Below are 22,418 nucleotides of genomic sequence, written 5' to 3'. Positions count from 1 at the left end.
GTACTTCTACACAATGGAATACTATGCTGCTGTAAAAAAGAAGCAATTCTTAATATTTGGAACAGCATGGATGGATCTGTAGAGCATTATGCTAAGTGAAATAAGCCAGTCAGAGAAAGATAAATATTACATAGTATCACTCATTTGTGGGATATAATGAACAACGTAAACTGAGGAACCAAAATAGAATCTGAGTCATAGAAGCATCAAACAGATTGTCCAACCTATGAGGGATGGTGTGGGGTGAGAAACCAATGGATACAGATGGGGGCGGGGAGAGCACGTGTTGAGGGAGGCCGGGGAGAGGTCAATGGAGGAAAAAGGAGACTTATGTAATACTTTAAACAATAAAGAATTAAAAAAAAAAAGACGTAGCTTCCACAAACTGGCAAGGACCCTGGACATAGCCAGACAAATGTCCCTCTAGTCTCGAAATGCATGGACTGGGGACTATACACTGGGGCTCAGTGTGGTTTTACACCTCAATGCTTTGGGAGCCCTGGAGTTAGGGACCCCCCTTACTTGCTGCATCTCTAGCAGCCTCCACCTCATCCACACAGAATCTCCACTGATTTTCACAGCAGGATGTTGTGGGGATTCCTCTTTCTGGCACTGGTGCTCCAGGATGGGGAGCCTATTGTGGGGCTGGGACCCCTCACTCAACAGGAGAGACCTCCAAAGCAGATTTCTCACCACCACATGTGGTTGTGAGACTAGCCTGTTTCCTGTCCCTGCCCCTCCTATCAGTCTCCACGTGGCTTATTCTGTATATCCTTAGTTACAAAACTTCTGTTCAGGAAGTCTTCAGGAGGTTCTCAAGGGTGGTTGTTCCATAATTTAGTTGTAATTTTGATGTTGTTATGGGAGGAGGTAAGCACAGTATTTACCTGGGTGTTACTCTGCCATCTTGACCGGAAGTCCTCTCTTTACCTACATTTCTCTGTCACGTTTATCGGGTTCTGAGAGGGATGTGTAACACAATAAAAGAGTATCTATGGTATTTTTATATTCCCTAAACATTAGTTACTTTTAATAGAATCTTTTCTCCTCTGATCTTTCATGTAACCATCTTGAATTTTGATAGAATGTGTTTTTAATATATTTTTTAAACTATGCTAATTTTCATATACTTTGTTTTTATTTTTCTCATGACCATTGCTATGGTTTTCTAAGTTCACCTTTCTTCTTTGTGATGCATATTCTTTACCTGTGTTTTCAATAAAGGCCTAGGGGAGGTCAACTTTGAGACTGTATGTCAGAAAATGTCTTTACCTCTTTCTTTGATGGGTAAATGGGCTAGGTGTTTAGTTTGTTAGCAATTATTTTTCCTTCCTTACTATTTAATGTTTCTTAGCCTCCATATCTTTATGGGATCAACATGGGAATAAAGCCCCAAGGATGGTAGTATAACGGAGACAATGCATTCTGCACTTGTCAATCATGTTGCTTAGCAAATATGAAGATGTCAATAATGGTAGTTCTTATATCATTATTATAATATCCAGGAAGTACATTCTCAGAGAATGACTGCTTAAGACTGAGGAACAGAAAGTTCACACCAAAAAAATGGAATGGTTGGCATTAGTTGGACTTTAATTTTTAGCCCTTGGGTATCTTCAGCTGCGGTCATCTGCAAAAGGTATAGAGATCACACAATCTGTTTTTACAAATGCAGGGCAGGACAGCACAGCCGGCCCCATGCCTGAGATTCTTTGAGCTTCTTTTGGGGAGCTCCTGCTATATCTGGCTTGTTGGATTCTGTGCAGAGAAATATGAAAAAAGACTCATTCTCTCATATTTTCCACCTGAGTTTTATTCACCTGCACTTCCAAAGCAGACACTGTATTTCTAAGGTCTGAGTGTTACTCTGGATTCAGTCTTCTTAGATTTCTTGTCATCTCAGGTTCCAAGTCCCAGGGCTGAATGCAGTCATATCTAAGCCATTCCTTCCATCCTGGTCTACTTTCCATCTTGGAGAACCATGAGGAAAGGGGCTCCAGAAAGGCAGGTTGATCTGGAAGTCCTGGTGAGTTTGAACTTCAGGGAATGAAGTAGTGCAAAGGGCACTTGAGATGCCTAGGCTTTGGGGGTGGGAAAATGGAGGCACAGAGATAAGTGTGGTTGCTGACACAGGCCAGGGGAGGTGTGCTGCAAAGTTTCCTAAGAAGGGAAACCTGGCGCTGAAGAGGATGATTTTATACTGCGGCAATTTCTGCTCCAGTTTAGCCAATTCTGGAGTTCCTGAGGGATAAAGGGATATGAAACCACAAGACAAGCCGGAACTAGCAGTTGCCTTCAGGACTTAATGAAGGAGAAGAATTGTATCTTAGTTTCCTGCGAACCAGACGGGCCATGTTAAAAAGGGCCCAGAGAATGTGACAGATCAGTGTGGTTGATTTCTGGTCCAGCCAAGCTCCTTTGGGCCCTGGATGGGAACAGGGCCTCAGGCAGATCTAGTCATTGCAGCTTCCTCAGGTCTAGGTGTGGCAGGTACCGGGCATCATTGCTGAATCTCAAAATCTCCCTCTTTCTTCCGCAGGCACACGGTAACCTGTGAAGGTGAGGACCGGGACTCAGAATGGACTGTCTGTTTTTTTCTCTCCCCCTTTTCACTCTCATTTGTTCTACCATTTTCCCTCTAGTAACCATTTATATTCCTCATTCTTCCCTCCCTCCTTCTCCTCACGCTATAGCTTAATTGATGCATAACTCATATAAAACTGCATACATTTAATGTGAATGATTTGATAAATTTTGATGATAGCTTATTAAACTGTCACCATAATCAAGATAAGGAATACCCATCACCCCAAAAGTGTACTCTGGCTCCTCTGTAATTCCTCCTGCAGACACATTTTTATTCCCAGGCAACTGGTGACCTGATTTCTGTCCCTATACATTAGTTAGTATTTTGTAAAGGTTGTTTCTAAATGGGATCATACAATCTCTTCTTTACCTAACTTCTTTCACTCAGCATAACTATTTGAGATTTATACATGTCATTGCACGTATTATTAATTCTTTCCTTTTTATTGCTGAGGAAGATCACATTGTGGGATGTGTCACGGTTTGTTTATCCTTCACCTGTTGGTGGACATCTTGGTTGTTTTCCATTTGGGGGCTAGTACATACAAATCTCTAATGGGCATCTGTGTACAAGTCTTTTTGCATAGATGTATGTTTTATTTCCCTTGGATAAATTGCTAGGAGTGGGATGGCTGTGTAGGTGTATGCAACTTACAGAAGCAACACCACTAAGCTACTTTTTATAAATGTGGCATGAGAGTTCCAGCTGCTGCACATACTCACCAACATTTGTTATAGTCAGTCTATATAATATTTTAGCCATTCTCACATGTAGTGGTCACTCTACTACCATGATAGACTCAAGACTTTCAGTTGCATTTCTCTAAGAATTACTGTTGTTAAGAAAAAAATAGGCAAACCACACACAGACTGGGAAAAATATTTGCAAAACATGTGCTTATCAGAGGACTTGTATTTCTAATATTGTCATACACCACGTAACAACAAGGGTGTGACCCGAGAAAGGTGCCCTTAGGGGATTGCCCATACAGCATGTTACTTTATAAAACAACACACAGTTAAGTCAAGCACAAGCAAAAATAATGCAATCACGAGATGCGGTAAACATGAGATGCATGAGACTGCTACTGGTGTAACACACCATACTGTTTTACAGCCAACATTTTTATAAGTAGAAAAGCTCACTCTAAAATAATAATAAAAAGTATGGTATAGTAAATACCTAACCAGTAACATAGTCCTTTATTATCATTATCAAGTATTATGGCCTATACACAACTTATACTTTGATGCAATTGGAAACGCAGTAGGTGTGCTTGCCTCAAACACTAGAGTAATGTGCTTTGCCAGAACCTTATTAAGGCTATGTTGTCACTAGCTGGTAGGAATTTTTTAGCTCCATTATAACCATCATATATGTGGCCCATCCTTGACCAACCTGTTGTTATGCGATGCATGACTGTATATAAAACACTCTTACAACCCAATAGCAAGAAGACAAGCATCACTTCCTCGCTTACCAGGAAACAGCAGATCAGGCACGTGGTGACGACCAAGAGTCCCGCCAAGCAGAAGAGGATGATGGCCCAAAAGGGGAAATCTGGGGAGACAAGTGCTGGGCTGAGCCACCTTCTCTCATTCCCCAGGGATCTTGCTTTCTCCCCGCTGTGCCTCAAAGTCCGTGGCATGTATGGCCAACTGTCGTTATCATACAAGCTCCTGTGTGCATGTGTCTCTGGGATGAGGCACAGCATCAAGACATTCCCTCCCCACCCTGGGCTGCCTTGAGGCTTACCAGAATTCCCAGACAGGGCATCAGGTCTGTTTGGAGAATACCCTGCAAGTGAATAAAATGGAGAAGTGTGTTTTACTCTGTTTCATAAAACTCCTCAAACACTCAGAAAAATAGAACAATACCATAAACATCCCTCACCTAGTTTTAGCAATGTATGGTTCACCCAATGAAAACAGTATTTCACGCAATGCACAAATTATTAACAGTTGCCACTCTTGCCTCATCCCGTATTTTCACTGAATATTAATGTAGACATCATTATGTCTCACTCCATTTCAGTTTGCATCCCTAAAAAATGAGATGCAATGGCCTACATAACCCATTGTCACACTACAATAGTGTATTAAATCCAATTTCTACTTTTGGGCACAGAATATTGAAAGTGGGCTGGACCATCTTATGATTGTCAAGGGAGAATAATTCATCCCATTTGGCAAGCACATGAGATCTCTCTAAATATGTAAATTACAACTCATAATCTCTTTTCTCAGCCTAGAATTCCATTTACCTCCGTTTCCTTTACCATGTTGTTTTATACTCATTTCCCAGGATTCAACTATAATATAATTTCTACAGGAAGCCTTCTCTGATAACTACTCCCAAGCATGGATTGATTTACATCAAATAATTTACTACTGACAACTGCCTATTCTTGTTATTTTCTACTACAATATAAACTCCATGAGGGTAGGAAAACATTGTACCCTTTGGGCAGGTTAGGAGGGTTTCTGTTCCCCTACTTTTCCCTAGCAAACTTTTTTTGTTTTTTAGAGAGAGTGGAAGGAAGGGTAGGAGGGTGGAGGGAGGGAGGTGGGGAGAGAGGGGGAGAGAGAGAGAGAGAGAGAGAGAGAGAGAGAGAGAGAGAGAGAGAGAGAGAGAAATATCAATGTGAGAGAGAGACATCAATTGGTTGCCTCCTGCATGTGCCCCAACCAGGCCGGGGATGGGACCTGCCAACTCAGGTACATGCCCTTGATTCGAATTGAATCGGCAATCCTTCTGAGCTCAGGCTGATACTAACCACTGAGCAACGCTGGCTAGGGCTTTCTATCCAACTTTTTAAGAAGTTCTGCCTAATACAGAGCTGCAACAAGGGGGCTTCTTAAATTACAATTAATTTTAATTAAATGTATTTTAAAAATCTGGTACCTTCTAACATTAAAATCAGTAACAATAAAAATCTGTCTCAGCCATATGTCTTATACTCAAAACTTCTATATGGTTGATGTGCTGGGCAGCAGAGATAGAGGAATTTCCATCTCTGGGAAAGTTCTATTGGATGGTAATGATCTACAGCAGTACTGGGCAAACTACATACAGCCTGCAGGCCAAGTCAGGCCCACTGCTTCTTTTTATACAGCCTGTGGGTCAGAAAACACGTCCATCCCATCACACCTGCCAAGGCTGGTTCACACATAGTTTGCTGCTGACAGCCCTCACTGACCATCTGGTAATTGATTTCAGTAGACAAAGGACTCTGAAGTCCAGAATGGGAAAAGGACTAGCCTGAGGTGAAGGAATACACAGAGCTATCTAGGTGAAGACAAAGGCCTCCTATATTCCACTGGGCAGCCTTTCCTCTCCCTAATAGTAGGTAAAGCCAGGGGACTGTGCTACCTCCTATCAGCCTCAGGAAGTTCAATGCTGACTCATCCCCAGGCCTCCAGATTCCCAGGGAAGTCCACTGGTGTGGCACTTACCGTAGACCCCCACTCCTGCCCCAATGACCTGGAAGTCTTACCATCCACTAGCACACTGTTCCTGTCCAGGGTAAAGTCCTGTAGCTGGGTGCCATTCTGAGTCAGCTGCAGGAATTCTTCATAGATGGCAACTCTGTCCATTTTCTGTGCCAATGGTGAGAAGTGGCACAGGGAGTCCACCCTAGTGTGGTTGTTGTGGGGGACAGACCTGGAAGCACACAAGGGATGCAGGAGTATCTGAATCTCTGCCCTGAGTCTAGCTTTCCTGTTCTAGTTCTTGCCAAGAGAACTCTCTGTAATGAAGTAAACTTTGTGTCTACACTGTCCAATATAATCATTATTAGCCACAAGTTGTTGCTGAGCACTTAAAATGTGGCTGGTGTGTGTGAGTGAAGAATTGAGTTTCTCATGTAATGTAATATAATTAATTCAAAACAAATAGCCACAAGGAGAACATCTGTGAAATGCTGGAGTAAGGACTTCTGAAAACCCATATAAACAAGGAGAACACAATAAAAATGGTTGACATAAACTTTTCAAAAGTACAGAAATGAACCAAAGGCTTGCAACCAACTGAGGCATGTTTAGTTAGGAGAAATGGCTGAATCATGACAGAGGGAGTAAACGCTGTGGCATTATAACCTGCATGTTCCCATTCTGCGCTCACAGTGTCCTCAGGAACTGTGGAAAGCATCAGTCTCAGAACCATGTAACTGTGAAAAACAGCAGTCACGTAGCCATTATGGGTTTGGAGCTCCCCAAAAGATGCATCCCAGTTTGTTTCTATTTGACCTGCGTGGCATCCCCTTGAAATATCCCCGTTTTCAGGGCTTGTTTTTTTTTGACTCAGCTTGCTCAGCAAAGAAGGTCTATCCCCAGGGAACTTCCTAAAAACAATCAGTGGTAACTGTTTTTGCACTGTAACTGCATGAGGGAGCAATATTAGTTGAGGCAGCCAAGAGCTGAGCCAGAAACTTAAGATAAAAATTGGAAGAATGAGATGTCTCCAGTGGGCTTTGAAACTCTCCAACGAATTTGAGGGGATGTAGAAGGCCGCATGAGTACAGGTCTGGGTGCATGCCCAGGAAAGACTTGAAAAGATCTTAATCACTAATCCCTACCTGAAAAAAGTTATCTTAATATATTAAAAACTGGCTCATGAAATACACTGTAGTTATAGGATAAAGCACAAATACTCATTATCTTAATACACACAAAAAAGAATTTCACAAAATAGGCCTTTTATGATTTAAAAGAAACCCTCAACAACTTGGAGATTTTAAAAAGAAACCTTCTCAATGTGATAAACAGCATCCAAAAAAACAACAAAACACACACACACACACACACACACACACACACACACACACACAAAACCCCACAAAAAAACAAAACAACAAAAAACAAAAAAACAAAAACAAAAAACCCACAAACCCCCACAAAAAGACAGAATGATTTCCTCTAAGGACAAAACAAGGACGTCTTCTCTCATCTCTTATGTTAACTGTACTAGAGGTTTTAAGGAAAGTAATTTAGGCAAGAAAAGGAAATGAAAGGCATCTAGATTGGAAAAGAAGACATAAAAATGTGATCTGAACTGTGTTTTGCAGATGATGTGCTATTGTATATGAAAAAGTCTGAGAAATAAACACACGGAATAGTATGTGAACAATATTTCAATAGGTATATAACAATTTAACTGCCACATGGGGTTGTGGCTACTCTATTGGACAACAGGATTAGACTACTGAATTTTAAGTCATCTCACGATAGCCCCCATCTTGTATGGGTTGTGGATTCAGGAGCTGATTTCTAAAGAAATGTTTTCTATAAACCATATCCCATGGACCCCAGAACCAGGTACCTCCATCTCTAGTGAGGCTGTTTTTTAAAGTAACAGTTCTATATCCCTAAGGCTCTCTTCTGTAACAGCTAGGAACTGACAGATCATAGCATAGGGATTCTCTTACCTAAAGAAGACCGTATATCCTTTATGTAAAAGAGAAGTTTATAGAGGAATTAGGCCTGATTTGGAACTCACCTGAATGCTGTAACTTGACAGTCAGAAAAATAACTCCTGATGCTGCTGTTTCGGAAGAGCTGGTTGAGCTGAAAGACAAGGTCAAGTTTCTCTCATCAGAACTCTAGGCTTTCTCAGAGAATGTTCAGCCACTGAACAAACTTCTCCATCTATTTTTTTCTTGGCTCAACAAAGACAAGTGAAGGTATGTGTACCAAAAAAAATGGCTTTGTTCCAGGGTGGGACTTAGCTACATGACCTGGGACAGCTGGTAAACCTTTTGTGCCTATTTCTTCATTTGCAACATGGCAATAAGAACTGGTATTCATGAATTGTTATGAGAGTCACCATCTGAATACCTGGATCTATAGGTCAGTCTCCACATGGAAACAGAGTGGAAACAACTGCATTCTCACCGCATTCTCCATGCTTCTTTTGTTCCGCTGGTGTGTGGTGGTGCCTGGTAGGCCTATGTCCTGAACATAGAGTAGATTGGTGACAGTGAAATTCAGATGGAAGTGCTGAGGGCTAGGACTGCTTGTTGGTTTGTCTGTTGGCAGATGAACTGATGCCTCCAGTTCTAGAATAAAAAGAGAGTATAAAATTCCAATACCTGGGGAAGGATTTAACAAGAGGTCATTTAAACCAGTCTACTTATTTCTGGTAATGTGACCTGAACTGGGTTTTTTAAGATGGGCTCTAGAAGACCCTGCATCCACCTGTCCACCTTGAATCTATTCATTTATCTACCTGTGCAACCGCCTATCCATCAAGAATTCTGAGAGTTCCCTAGGATGTCTGGGAGAGTAGAATGGACCTCTCTGAGGTGTAGTTGGCAAGTGTAGGTGCTGGCCAACCCAGCAGACATCTGTCACACACCTTTGTTGGCCTAGGCTCCTAATGTTTTTTGCTGCTTCCAGTCTCCTTCCCCCTCTCAATCCATTCTCCACAAAGCACCCAGAAAACAAGCTTTCAAAAGTAGAACTCAAAGTGTTTTGTGTTCCTCCACAAACCATTCCAGTGCCCAAGAAAGTCCCCGACCACCTCTTTAGCCTCAGCTGTCACCTCCCCCATGTCAAAGTGCATGCACCAGCCACAACACACCTCTTATAGCTCCCCCAAATATGCTCTTTCTATCTTCTAGGTTAAAGACACGTGTAGCACAACTATTTATCCCCCGCCCCCCACAGGGTAAGTCATGTTCTCCATCACATCTTAGTGTCTTCATCACTTCCTTATGAAAACATTCTAAGACAGGAATGTGTGTCCCTCCTTGAGGTTCCCACAGGCTCTTGAAATCCCTTTATAGAAATTTTCACAATGCATCATCAGTACCTATTAACTTGCATTAAATAATAGTTGGATGAATGAACAATGAATGACTCACAAATAGAGGGCCTAAAAAGGCAACTCATTTGGGGTTGGAAAAATTTGTGTAAAAATAAGCATTCCTTTGAGGATAATTGCTACATCTTCTCTTTCTGCCTCATGTTGGATGATCCATGGCCATGAACATGGGTCATCAACATGGGCCTCCAAAAGAGTACCACTTTTCCCTTCTGAGCCTACGTCTGTTCCATTGCTACCGAGACGACCCACCCTTCCTCAAAGCCCATCTCCACAAGCCATGAAACCAGTACCCCGTCTTGTACCTGTCACTTGAATATCTGCCAAATGGTAGGTGGCACCCAGCCAGTGGGATGAAGCATTGAGGGTCTTGTCTAGAAAAACTTGTTTCACCATTCCCGGGTCTATACTGGAGGAGAACAGTTCTTGGATAGTGACTGTCACGGAGCCCAGCCTAGAATCAGAGACCACGGGGACTCAGCCAGCACCCAACACCAGCAGTGTCCCCTGAGCTCCTGCTTTATGGAAGGTGTTTAGGAGTTGAGAATAAAAGCAATAACAGTAATAATAATGAACATCTACTAGGCACCCCTAAGAAGTGACTTACACATTCCCTCATCATCACTGCAGTGGAAGGTATTATTACAAATATCCCCACAAAGAAACTGAAGTTAGGAAATACTCAAAATTCAATATTCAACTTCAATATTCAAAACAATATGCTTCATGATCCTCCTCTACAGTGTAGATTTCCTAGTTCCTCCCTCCATCCCTCAGAGATTGAGTGCAATCCCAACTTGGACAGTTCTTGGGCTGTTTACTTTGGTGAGCCTCAGTTTTCCCATCAGAACAATGGGGACAATCATTGTATCTATCTCATGGGGCTGTGATGAGAATTAAGTGAGACGATTATGCATGAAAGTGCTCAGCAGAGAGGCTGGCCATGGTAAATATTATTATTGAGCTGATATTGGTTGAAAGTGTCCAGAAGAGGAGAAGGTGGTAGATGCTGATGGTTGGTGGCCCCATGAAATTAGTCATTTACCCACCCCTGAAAACCTATAGAAGATGATAGGATTAGCTGACAGGGATGTGGGGATAATGGGCACAATGTTAGGACTTTCAGAACAAGATATGCCACAGGAGCTCAGAGCAAAAGCCACCAACTCAGCCAATACTTCCAATCTCCTCAACTTACTTCAAGTCAGTAACCAGGCAGGAGTAGAATGCATCTCCTAGCTGGCTGCCTCTGTAGAGTTTGGTGACCTAGAATGAAAAGGAGGGAGAGTGGGTGAGAGAGAGGTCTCTAGGGGCTGGAGGCAGCCACTGGAGCCAGTGAAAGAACACAGGCCTTGGAGCAAGGGAGAACTGAGTTCAAATCTTCCCTCTGCCCCCAACTCACTGTGTGACTTTAGGCACAGAACTCCCATTTCTGAGCCTCACTTTGCTCACCTGGGAATGGGGAAGGCAGACACGGTTCTGCCTCGGGAAACTGAGAGAACTCAGAAAATGTGGGTAAAGTGAAGTGTTGAAATAATCAGTTAATAGATGTAAGTTAGAGGAATGAGAGGGGTACCCAGGGCAAGGAGATATAAGATGGGTGAGAGAGACTACACCTTGTCCTGGATGTCCCTCAGCAGGGAGGTGTACTCAGAGGACATGGGGTCTGGGTTGCTGAGGTTCCAGTTGATGATGCGGAAATTTAGCTGGTACTCACTCTGAATAGATAAATCCTGTGGGGCATAGCCTAGGGCCATGAAAAGAAAGAAAAGACATGTCAAGATGCTCAGCGTTTATTTTTCTTTTTACTATTTTTAATATATATTTTTATTGATTTCAGATAGTAAGAGGGAGAGATAGAAACATCAATATGAGAGAGAATAATTGATTGGCTGACTCCTGCACGCCCCCTACTGGAGATCAAGCCTGCAACTGGAAAATGTGCCCTGACAGGGACTCGAACAATCATCTCCTGGTTCATAGGTTGATGCTTAACCACTGAACTACACAGGCCAGGCAAGATGCTCAGCTTTTATCATGGAGGCATGGCAGCACAGAGGTTCATGCCCTGGGGAATGTAGGGGTTCCCAAATGGAAAGTCACCCAAAGAGGGGGAAACTCAGTTTTACAGGGATTCTCCTGAGCTGAGTTTTTGTTTGTGCTTATGCAGTTACCACTTTGTAGAATGCTTTTCCACCCTCTTCCTGGAAAACTCCTATTCATGCTCCAGAAGCCCAAAGGTATGGATCTCCAGGAGAGCAGGAACCCACCCATCTATCTTGTTCTTGTCATGCCCCGGTATCTAACACAGGTCTGGGCACATAATATTTTTCAGGAAGCCTTCCTTGACTTGTTCCCCTCCCATCTCTCATCCCATAGCAACCAGTTATATAACGTTGATGCTATTTTTGTGTCCCTAAGTAATCATTAGTTCACTTGACTATCAGTTTTCCAGGGACAAAAGCTGTGTTTTTATCTCCATACCCACCCAACACATGGTTTGGGACAGAATTGTCACACATGTGTGTTTGTTGAATGAATGAATGGGAACTGCAGCAGATACCTACAGATGAGGGGCTGATATTCTCATCTTTTATTTGTTCATTCATTCATTGAGTACCACAATGTGCCAAATTATTAAGAACTAAGGATCCAGCGTCCCAGTAGGCAAATTCTGATTTTGTAGAATTGGACAATAAAACAATTGCAGTAAAGTGTGGTAAGTGTTGGTGTACAGCAGGGCCTCTCATCTTCAGAACTACTGCCATTTGGGGCTATATGATTCTTGGTGGTGGGGTTCTCCTGTATGTTGAAGGATATTAGCAACATCTCAGCCTCTGTCCACTAGATGCCAGCAGCACTTCTCCCAGTTGTGACAATTAAAAATGTCTCCAGACATTGCCAGTGTCTACTGGGGGGAGCAGAATTGCCCCTGGGTGAGAACAACTGGCTTAGAGGAACCTTGCTTAGATACTATGTGTCTATAATTTTGATTTTGCATTAAAATATGTTATATTAATTTGGTTAAAGAATTTCATGTTTTTACCGGAAATAATAGGAAATACCCTCCCCATGGAGGTTGTGGAGGGTATCTCCCATCCTGAGCTTAGACCGATTTCTTAAAGAGGAAATAAAATAAAACAAAGACATGTAATGAACACTGTAAATCCAAGTTCAGCATAAAGACTCACCATTGACAAAGAGGCTGCCCCTGACCAGGGTATAGGGACCCATCTGGGTGACACTGTGAGTCAGCTGGCTCAGCTCCCAGTAAAGTCGATTTCTGTCTAGCCCGGCGCTCAAGGGGTCAGGGTGATAGGTGCAGATGACATCCACCCTGGTGGCTGCCCCATCTTTCTCAGGCCTGGGGAGAGAGGCATGTGGGAACACTAGAAAGAGAGAGATCCTGAAACTGTTGGGTGTGGGGGCCAGAAAGATGGAGAAGCTAATGTGAGGGCAGTGGGAAGACTGAAAAAGGGGTGGTCACCACAAGTGGCCATTATGGCAAATGCTCAGGAAAGAGTCTTACCTGAGGGAGATCAGTCTGCAACCCGAGTAGTAGGGGCCCAGACTGCTCTTCATAAACAAGGATCTGAGCTGGAGAGGAAGGAGGAAGAGGATGAGCAGGAGGGCTGGGTAAGAGGCTGGGTGGGATTTACCCGACCAGGAGCTGCTGGGACCAGGGTCTCACCAGGTACTGCAGGATACTCTGAGTAGAGTTGAACATGGCTGAGCCACTGCCCATGTCTACTGAATACTGGAGGTTGGAGATGGAAAAGTTGAGTGTGAGGGTCTCCAAGTTGTACAACAGAACTGTAAGAAGAGAAAGGGTGAGATGGCAGTCACTGGGAACAGGCTGGCCTGAGTCCTGATCAGAGTCCTGTAATCATGATAAATCATGATAATCTGTTGTCTTCTTTTCCAGTGGCACCACCACCCACTGGTGTGGTCAAGTCAAAACCATCATAAATACTCAGAAATATGAGTATTACTCTTCTCACCTCCAAGTACTACCAACTCCACGTGTGAATGATTCTCACATACATCACCTCTCTCCATCTTCTCCTAGCCCAGTTCTTACCTTCTCTCACCTGGACCAATACCCCAGCAGGCACACTACTAGTAGACACCCTGTCTAAAAGTTGTTCTCCACACTGAATAGTAGTAGAAATTTTCTTAAATGAAAGTCTCACTATGGTCACCACTGCTCTATATCATCCACAACACCCTATGGCCTTCAGCATTAGGTTCAAGCTTATAATGACCTGACACTCAAGTTTCTTCCTAATCTTGTTCTTACCAGTATTTCAGTTTCATTTATCCATCTACTCCATATTAAGCTTTATACTTCAGGCAAATGAAATCCCTCTCAATTTCACTACACTATGCTGTTTGTGCCTATTGACCCTTTGATCAATCCCCTCTACCAGGTGATTGCCTTCTCCATGCTCTATTTGACTAGAGCCGTGGTCGGCAAACTGCGGCTTGTGAGCCACATGCAGCCCTTTGGCCCCTTGAGTGTGGCTCTTCCACAAAATACCAAGGCCTGGGGGAGTCTATTTTGATGAAGTGGCGTTAGAAAAAGTTTAAGTTTAAAAAATTTGGCTCTCAAAAGAAATTTCAATCGTTGTACTGTTGATATTTGGCTCTGTTGGCTAATGAGTTTGCCGACCACTGGACTAGAGCATTCCTACTCCTTAAAGGCTCCTTGTGGGTAACTTTCACCAGAAAGCTATTCCCATTCAAATTATACCAGATGCCTCTTCCCAAAACATCCCACATTTTGTTATAATGGTCTGTTAATCTCACAAGCCTGGAGGCTCCATGAGGGTAGGCATTAAATTGAATTGTTGGTATAACTGGTTGCCCTAAAGCCAGAATTTCACAGCCTAGCTCACCAGTTCCTGTGTGACAATTGTCTGTGGGGCTTGAGAGCTTCTCTTAGAAAGGAAAAGGCCCCTCAAATACCTGTGGTTGCTTCTGGTTGCACAGGTGATGACAAAGTGGGCAGGACCGTGGTAGCTGGTTCAGGAGCTATGAAAAAGGCAGTCATCAGTGAGGGACAGACCCACCCCCCGCCCCAAAGGGGGAAAGTCTGACCAGGGTCTCATGGACTCCAGCAGAGGTTTTCCTAGGAAAACCACTCACAGGTGTATCATAAATGAGAGTGAGGAAAGGTGTAATTGTGTGAGTATAAGGGTGAGAAAACCTGTAAATGAAATGAATTCAAGAGAGTGAGAGCGGGTGAATGATAGACAGACTGAACAAAGAAGACAGATAGGTAGGCGGGCAGAAAATGGACAGACAAATGGGATACCTGGATGGACAGAGGAAGAATAAACAAATGAAGGGTCAAAGAAAAAGCAGGTAGAATAAAGACAAGGAACAGAAGTTGGAGAGATGGAAGGAAAATAGGAGGGAAGGACAGATGTAGGAAAGAACAAACAGGTGAATGGTCAGAAGGATGAGTGGACAGATGGTAAAAAAGGAGAGAAGAATAGCACAAAGAAAAGTTGAAGAGATGAATGGAAGGACAGAAAGAATACACACAGGTAAATGAGCAGAAGGAAGATTGTCTGGATGGATGAATGGAAGAAAAGAAGGAAGAAAGGGAGGAAGGAAGGAATGGATCAAGGGAGGGAGATGTTGGGAGGAGGGAAAGAGGGAGAAAAGATGGTGGTATTTGAGAGAAGGGGTAACTGGAATAATGGAAGAATAGATGGGTTAAAAGATAAAAAAAAGGAACCATTGGATGAGTTCATGGGCAAATTTGGCCTAACCACTGAGTAGCCCCTAGAGTCTGCAGTTTGATGCTGAGGCCCCTTGTGGGGTGCCTGTAAGAGATTTTGTTTTCAGGAGGCATAAACTAAAAGTTACTATCTGACCTCAACCCCATCCCTGTAGGAAATTCTTGTTAAAATTTCTTTTCTAACCCAAAGGGATGTGGAGAAATTAGGAAGCCAATATCATGGAAGCAGGTCCAAAAATAGGCCAAGAACTCAGCATTCTTCCTCCCACTGACACCTTGGCCCCACTCAGAAGACCGGACTAAGTCTAGGGCAAGCTCCCTTTGTCAGTGAGGAGAAAAGCTTGGCTCAAGAACTAAGGAGTCTAAAATGGGCACTAGAGGCAAAGATACATACTTGTAGGAGGCTCATCTGGACCACGTTCATTATAACCTGGAAATGAACAAGTCACATATAAGGGGAAGTGGCAGAACAATCCCAGGTATTCCATGCATTTGAGTCATGTGGGACTCCTGCCTGGATTCCTTTCCCTATGTGTACCAGGTGAGCATCGAGGCATCTTCTAAGATGAGACGCAAATGTCATATCCACTATGAGGGCTTTCTTGATCTTTCCATTAAAAACGACTCTTCCCCATCCACCATGCCCCCAACAAAAGACACACATTTATGTTCATACATTTATTCCCCCCCACACACACCATATCCATACACTCCACAATCTTCCCTTTCACCCTCCCTCCATCTATCCCTCCGTCCAAAGAATATTCATTCAGGCTTACTATGCGCCAAGTTCCATTACATTTAAGGAACATACACTGAACAAAACAGTTTCTGTCCCATTGGAGGTTACATGATGTAGGTTGTGCATGTAGCCTGTCTTTGTCCCTGGTGCCTGGCTTACAGCAGATGCTTGGTAAATGCTGAGTGAGTGAACAAAATGAAGCATATAGGTTGTGCAGTTTCCAAGGGAGGCAAATCCTAAAGTGGGCCCTGCAATGGCCAAGGTGAAGGCAACAGATGTGAACTCGGAACATCAAGGTGCAGACTGGCCATAAACCTACTGTACGTGTGTGCAGGTCCCCTCCTTCCTCTGAGCTCCATTTCCCTCCTTGCTAAAGTGGGAGTCACAAAGGACCAGAATGACTCCCTGACCACCTGATGGGGCCATGGTGATAAGTGTTAGTTGCCAAGTACTATTTCCAGGTTGTAGATGGAGGAGGGAAGCTGAGTTATTGCAATTAACCTACTATGGCCAAACTCTCTCTCTCAAAACCCCAGATGAATGTCACCCTCTTAAATGCTGTCACTTCTTGGATTGTAGGCTGATGGGGGACAGATTGTAGACTTTCAAGGGGACCTCCTAGATGCTCAGAGTGCCTTCCCTCCTTCCTGGTATAGGGTCCCACCCAGAATAGAAGTCTATCCTTAATCAATTGTGAGAAGAGAGCAAGCAGGGAGGGGAGATAGATGTGCGATTTTCTTTCCCCAAATATCCCCTTGAAAGACTGGCATTAGATAATGATTATGACCTGGGTCCACAACTCTCAAGCTATACCCACTTGGGCAAGTTATTTAACCTTTATAGGCCTCAGTTTATTCTTCTGTAAAACAGGTTTAATCAAGGATCAGCCTGGTGGGGTGAGGGAGAAGAATCAGTGTGGAGTAAAGAATCACATCTGAGTTTTTCTCAACTTTTCCCCTAAAGAACTGGTAAATGGGAATCCTCTGGAGTTAGGGGGTGGCCCCAGTGGAATGGGCTGAGAACTGCTAACCATTGAGGTAGAGGCTGTCCTTATCCAGAGAGTAGGGGCCCAGCCGAGTGATGCCACGGGTTTGCCAGCTCAGCTCATGGAACAGCTGCTTGGCAGGCAGACCTGGGCCGCTGGGAGGCTGGCGGTAGGTGCAGAGAAAGTCCACCCCTGTCTTGGCGCCATTCTTCACAGACCTGGGGAAGAAGAGATTGACCTTTGGGGAATGCAGTTCTCTTGGCATCTCTCCACCTGTGATCACTACACACCCCAGATCCTGTGTTTCAGCCTTCTCGAACCTTTTATAGTTTCTCTACCTGGCCACACTCTCTCATCTTGGGATCTTCACACTTCCAGGGACTACTGTCTGGAAGTCTCTTCCCTTCTTTCTTTACCTGGGCAATTTCCTGTTCATCTTTCAGGTGTCAAAAGATACCTCCACTTCCTCAAAGAACCCTCCCAGGAGGTCAGGAACCTCTTCTGTGATTGCAACCCTGCTCATCCACTATGCGAACATGTATTGCTTGTCCCTGTTCCATCCAGTTGTTAACCTCCATTAGGTCAGGGAATGGGACAGTGTGATTCATTGAACACCCAGCACCTAGCACACTGCCTGTTCCATGTAAAATCCAAAGTCCTAATGAATTAATAAACAAAATGTGATCTATACATTCAGTGGAGTATTATTCAGCCTTAAGAAAGAAGATAATTCTGCCATGCTACAACATGGATGAACCTTAAAGACCTACGGTAATTGAATGAGCATCACAAAAAGACAAAGGCTGCATAATTCTATTCATACCCGGAGTAGTCAGACTCATATAGACAGAATGCAGAATGATGGGTGCCAAGATTGGGGTAGAGAGAAATGGGAAGTTTTTGTTTTGTGGGTACAGAATTTAATTTTTGCAAGTTCTGGAGATTGGTTTCACAGCAATGTGAATATACTTCATACTACTAAACTGTATGCTTTAAAATGGTTCATATGGTAAGTTTGTTATGTGTATTTTACCAAAATTACAAAAGTTAAACTTCCTTCAAGGCTCTACACGGTGTAGATCCTGATGATATCTCAAATCTCATCTCCTCCCTCTCTCTAACCTTGTTCTCTCTCTGCTCCAGCCACACTGGCCTCCTTGCAGTTCAGTGAACTTGCCAAGTTCATGCCTACCACAGGGTATTTGCACAGGCTGTCCCCTATGCCTAGAACAGTTTTCATGGTCAAATCCTTCTGGGACACAGCTCAGAAGTCACCTCCACAGAGAAGCTACCCTGTCCCTGGGGTAAAACTCCTTTCCCATACTCCCTACTTATTTATGCTTTGCATCACCTTATCGCATTTGAAAGCACTTTACTTCAATACTTACTCTCCTCATTCCTGTCTGATTTCTCCACTAGATGAGGGTAGAGGAAGTGCCACCGTGGTACCTACTGCCTGCCTCAGAGGTGCTGTACCATCATGTCAGTTTAATTAAAATACTAATTGAGAAGTACTTCATAAACACCAACCGAACAAAAACTGATCCAGAGACATGAGAATAACTCCCCAATGGGTAGAGTTTCTGCTTGAGGTGATGAAAAGTTTTGAAACTAGGTAGTGATGATGGGTGCACACCATTGTGCATGTAATTTATGCCACTGAATTGTACACTTAAAATGGTTTAAATGGATAATTTTGTGTCTATATGTATTTTGTCACAATATAAAACATTAATAATATAATACTTTTTAAATGGATGCAGAACCCCCCAGAATAGCCTGCTACAACCAGGGGCAGCCCCACAGACAGAAGCCCATGTCCTTTAGTGGTGGGCTATGGAGGGGGATGTTCTCACCTTAGCGAGGTGACCTTGCAACCTGCATATCGGGGACCAAGGCTGCTCCTCCTGAACAACAGGCTGAGCTGGAGAGGAAGGAGAGAGCCAGTATTGGTTAAAGGTGGGAAACAATCCCTGTGATGGGTCATGGAGAGGTGGGAGGGGTAAGCAGGTCTCTCACCAGATGCTGCATGAGGGTGTCTGTGATGTTGAACTTGAGGGAGCCCCGATGGCTCATGTCTGCTGAGTAGCGCAGGTTGTTGATGGTGAAATTCAGTGTGAAAGGCTCCTCACTGACCTCCGCAGCTATGATGGGTGGAGAGCCAAGGCTTGCAGGAAGTTTGGGGGGCCCAATGTCTACCTAAGACTGGGGATTCATGGGACCCATGTCCTTCTGATTAGCTTGAGGGTCACTTGTTAATGGAGACAACTCTAACAGTGAATAGAGCAGGCTTAATGATTTGGGAGCATCAAGATGGGCCATTTCTATCCAGATGCCAGAGTGGAGGGCTCTGAGAAGACAATGTGGCTTTGTACTTTCCCAGGAGAAAAGTCTCTAACTTGCCATGCTGATGGGGAACTGATGACCCCTGGTATTTTTATCCATATTCTTTCTGCTCCCCATCTCTATATTTGTCTCTCTGTGCCTCAGTCTCTCGCTCTCTTCCTTTTGATAGATAGATAGATATAATATTTATATCTATTAGAATTTCATACTTATATCTATATTTATATCTATGAGAATTGTTAGCTCCTTAAACTACTGCACAGAAGACTGGCATACCTGGTTGTAAGTGCAGGAGATAGATCTAATCTCTCATCTATTTATTATTGATCTATCTACCTATGTTATCTATCTACCTATTATCTATCTATCTATCTATCTATCTATCTATCTATCTGTCTATCTGTCTATCTATCTATCTATCTATCTATCCATCCATCCATCCATCCATCTATCTATCTATCATCTATCATCTCTCCTGCCAGTACAACCAGGTATGTCAACCTTCTATGCATCGATTTAAAAAGTTTAAAAATCCTAGCAGCGCCTTGCCATACTAGCAGTCAGCAGCTGTGCGTCACTGCAGGTTGCCCAGGACCAAACCAGAGAGGGTTGGACCTGCATTACCACCAGTTGTCCACCATCCAGAAGTGAAATATCATTGCTGACATGTACACATAAGGAACTGTTTGACATTGAAATTGGGTCTCAAAAGAACTGTTGGCCCAGAAAGAAACTCACTACAGACTGATTCATTTGCCTCTCAGCATAACCATTATTGCTTGTCTCATTTTTGGTTCTTATAAGTATACTAGCGTTCCCGTTGCAGGAAAAATCCTGCAATAGGATTTCCTGCTGCACTCTACCCCGCCTCCGCTCCTCCCTTGTCGCCTGCCCCGCCTTCTCCGCCAGCCCACCTGCTTTTCCCTTCGCCCCCGGCCCCGCCTCCGCTCCGCCCTTGTCACCCGCCCCGCCTTCTCCACCAGCCCGCCTGCTTTTCCCTTCGCCCCCGGCCCTGACTTCGCTCCTCCCTTCTCCTCCCCCCACCCCCTCCACTTGCTTGCTTCTTCGAAGCTTTACTCCCTTCTGCAGCTCTTGGCTTCTTTTGACGCTGTCTTGATATGCAAATTAGCCGCCATCTTTGTTGGGGTAATTTGCATACTCGTCCTGATTGGTTGGTGGGCATGGCTTGGCTGGTGGGCGTGGCTTAGGTGTAGCGAAGGTGCGGTCAATTTGCATATTTGTCTATTATTAGATTAGATTTCTAGTAGGACATGATCTCACTCATCTATGGGAAATGATGAACAACGTAGACTGATGAACAAGAACAGACCCAGAGACAAGGAGGCATGGATCAGATTGTCAGACCTCAGAGGGAGGGTAGGGGAGGGTGGGGATAAAGGGGAGAGATCAACCAAAGGACTTGTGTGCATACATATGAGCCTAACCAGTGGTCAAGGGCAACAGGGGGGTGGGGGCATGCGTGGGGAGGGGTGTGGGATGGGAATGGGGGGATGAGGACAAATATGTGATACCTTAATCAATAAAGAAATTTAAACAAACAAACAAAAAAATCCTAGCAGCTATAACCAACCTCTCTACACCTCAATTTAAAAAAATATATATTTTTATTGATTTACAAGAGGAAGGGAGAGGGAGAGAGAGATAGAAACATCAATGATGAGAGAGAATCATTGATCAGCTGTCTCCTTCATGCCCCCTACTGGAGATCAAGCCCACAACTCAGGCATGTGCCCTTGGCTGTAATCAAACTCAGGACCCTTCAGTCTGCAGGCCGACACTCTATCCACTGAGCCAAACCAGCCAGGGCTCTGCATCTCAATTTACTCATCTGTAAGAAGAGATAATAATGGTTCCTACTTCAAAGTATAAGGTTTAAACAAGTTAGTTTTTGTAACATGCTTAAGCACAGTGCTGGGCACAGAGTAAACACTATATGAGGATTCATTACATAAATTTAATAAGCAAACACCTCCTCACTATGTCAAAGCTTTTTACATGGATAAATATAATCTGGTTCTAGGATTATCCACGTTAAATAAAGAAGGAAACCAAAGCACAGAAATGGTCATCTGCCCAAGGTCACATGGCTGAAGGGAGGAAAAATCTGGTTGGAACCCTAGACCTTGCTTGTGACCACCCATGGCTCAGAGGACAACATGCAGCTAGTACAATGTTCAATAGTTGGAATGATCTGTATAGACCCCAATAGAAGTAGAATAAATGAACATATGATACAGGTAAGACTAGTGGTCCCATGGCTTGACTCTAGAATAGGTAAGTGATGCAGGAGCACAGTGTTTATTTAAGGACAAAACTCTGGGAGGGGAGCTTACCTCCCCTCCTTCCTCCTTCCCTCTACTCTGTTATCATTCCTTTTACGCTTCCTTCTGTCCATACTTCCTTCTACCTTTCCATCCATCTTCCATTCCATCCATCTATGGATCCTTGCTTCCTTCCTACCTTCCTTCTTCCATCTTCACTTTCATCCATCCATCTTTTCTTCTTCCTTCTTCCATTTCTTTCTTTCTTCTACCATCTATCTACCCACCCATCCATTCTTCCATCCATCCATCCTTCCAACCATCATTCCTTCCTACCTCAGTGCTTCTCTTCCTTACTTCTTCCCATTTACACCTCCTTTTATGCATCCTTCTGTTCATCCTCCTATCCCTTCTTCCATCTATCCATCCATCTTTAATTTCTCCCATCCCTCTTTTCTTCCATCTGTTTTATACATATTTCCTCCCTCCTTACTCTTTTCTCTTCCATTCATCTTTTCTCCCTTCCATTTTCTCTCCTTCCCTTCTTCCATTCATCACCTCTTCCTTCTTTCCATCCATCAATTTTGTGTTGCCTCCATGTGCATTGACTTGTTGCTATAATGCTCCAGAAACTATTCCCAGGACTGAATAATGAGAAACAAAACACAGTCAATGGAGCTGACTTTAACTTACTTTTCCTAATATAATTTAGGAAAAGATGGTTGTTATTGGAACTCAGGAGCCCAGAAGCCTGTCATGGTTTGGAAAAAATAAAGAGGGTAATTGGAATCAAGGGCAGTTTGAGAAAACACACCCTAATGCAAGGGCGATTAATTATTGAAAACCCACAATGTTTTCAAAGCAGTGCTTCAGATGCAAAGGGAGTTTGGCCCATAAACTAAAAC

The 22,418-nt window shown here is 43.6% G+C and overlaps 1 protein-coding gene across 1 annotated transcript in view; it reads right to left on the bottom strand.

The window, feature by feature from the left end:
* Nucleotides 1-1,716: 1,716 nt before the first annotated feature.
* LOC103303162 (mucin-16) overlaps nt 1,717-22,418 on the bottom strand; it is a 98,447-nt gene continuing 77,745 nt past the window's right edge. The window contains 18 exon segments of the mRNA XM_054718351.1: nt 1,717-2,494; nt 2,496-2,551; nt 4,008-4,147; nt 4,343-4,384; nt 6,084-6,250; nt 8,084-8,151; nt 8,479-8,642; nt 9,715-9,863; nt 10,608-10,675; nt 11,026-11,156; nt 12,601-12,773; nt 12,939-13,006; nt 13,101-13,222; nt 14,378-14,443; nt 15,553-15,588; nt 16,931-17,103; nt 18,742-18,809; nt 18,905-19,029. Of these exon segments, the coding sequence (XP_054574326.1) occupies nt 2,458-2,494; nt 2,496-2,551; nt 4,008-4,147; nt 4,343-4,384; nt 6,084-6,250; nt 8,084-8,151; nt 8,479-8,642; nt 9,715-9,863; nt 10,608-10,675; nt 11,026-11,156; nt 12,601-12,773; nt 12,939-13,006; nt 13,101-13,222; nt 14,378-14,443; nt 15,553-15,588; nt 16,931-17,103; nt 18,742-18,809; nt 18,905-19,029 (1,853 nt within the window). The 3' untranslated portion in view covers nt 1,717-2,457.

Source organism: Eptesicus fuscus, chromosome 6 (assembly GCF_027574615.1).
Source record: "Eptesicus fuscus isolate TK198812 chromosome 6, DD_ASM_mEF_20220401, whole genome shotgun sequence".
NCBI classification, from domain to species: Eukaryota; Metazoa; Chordata; class Mammalia; order Chiroptera; family Vespertilionidae; genus Eptesicus; species Eptesicus fuscus.
Note: the sequence above shows the minus strand (reverse complement) of the source record. Positions and strands in the feature narration are given on the sequence as shown.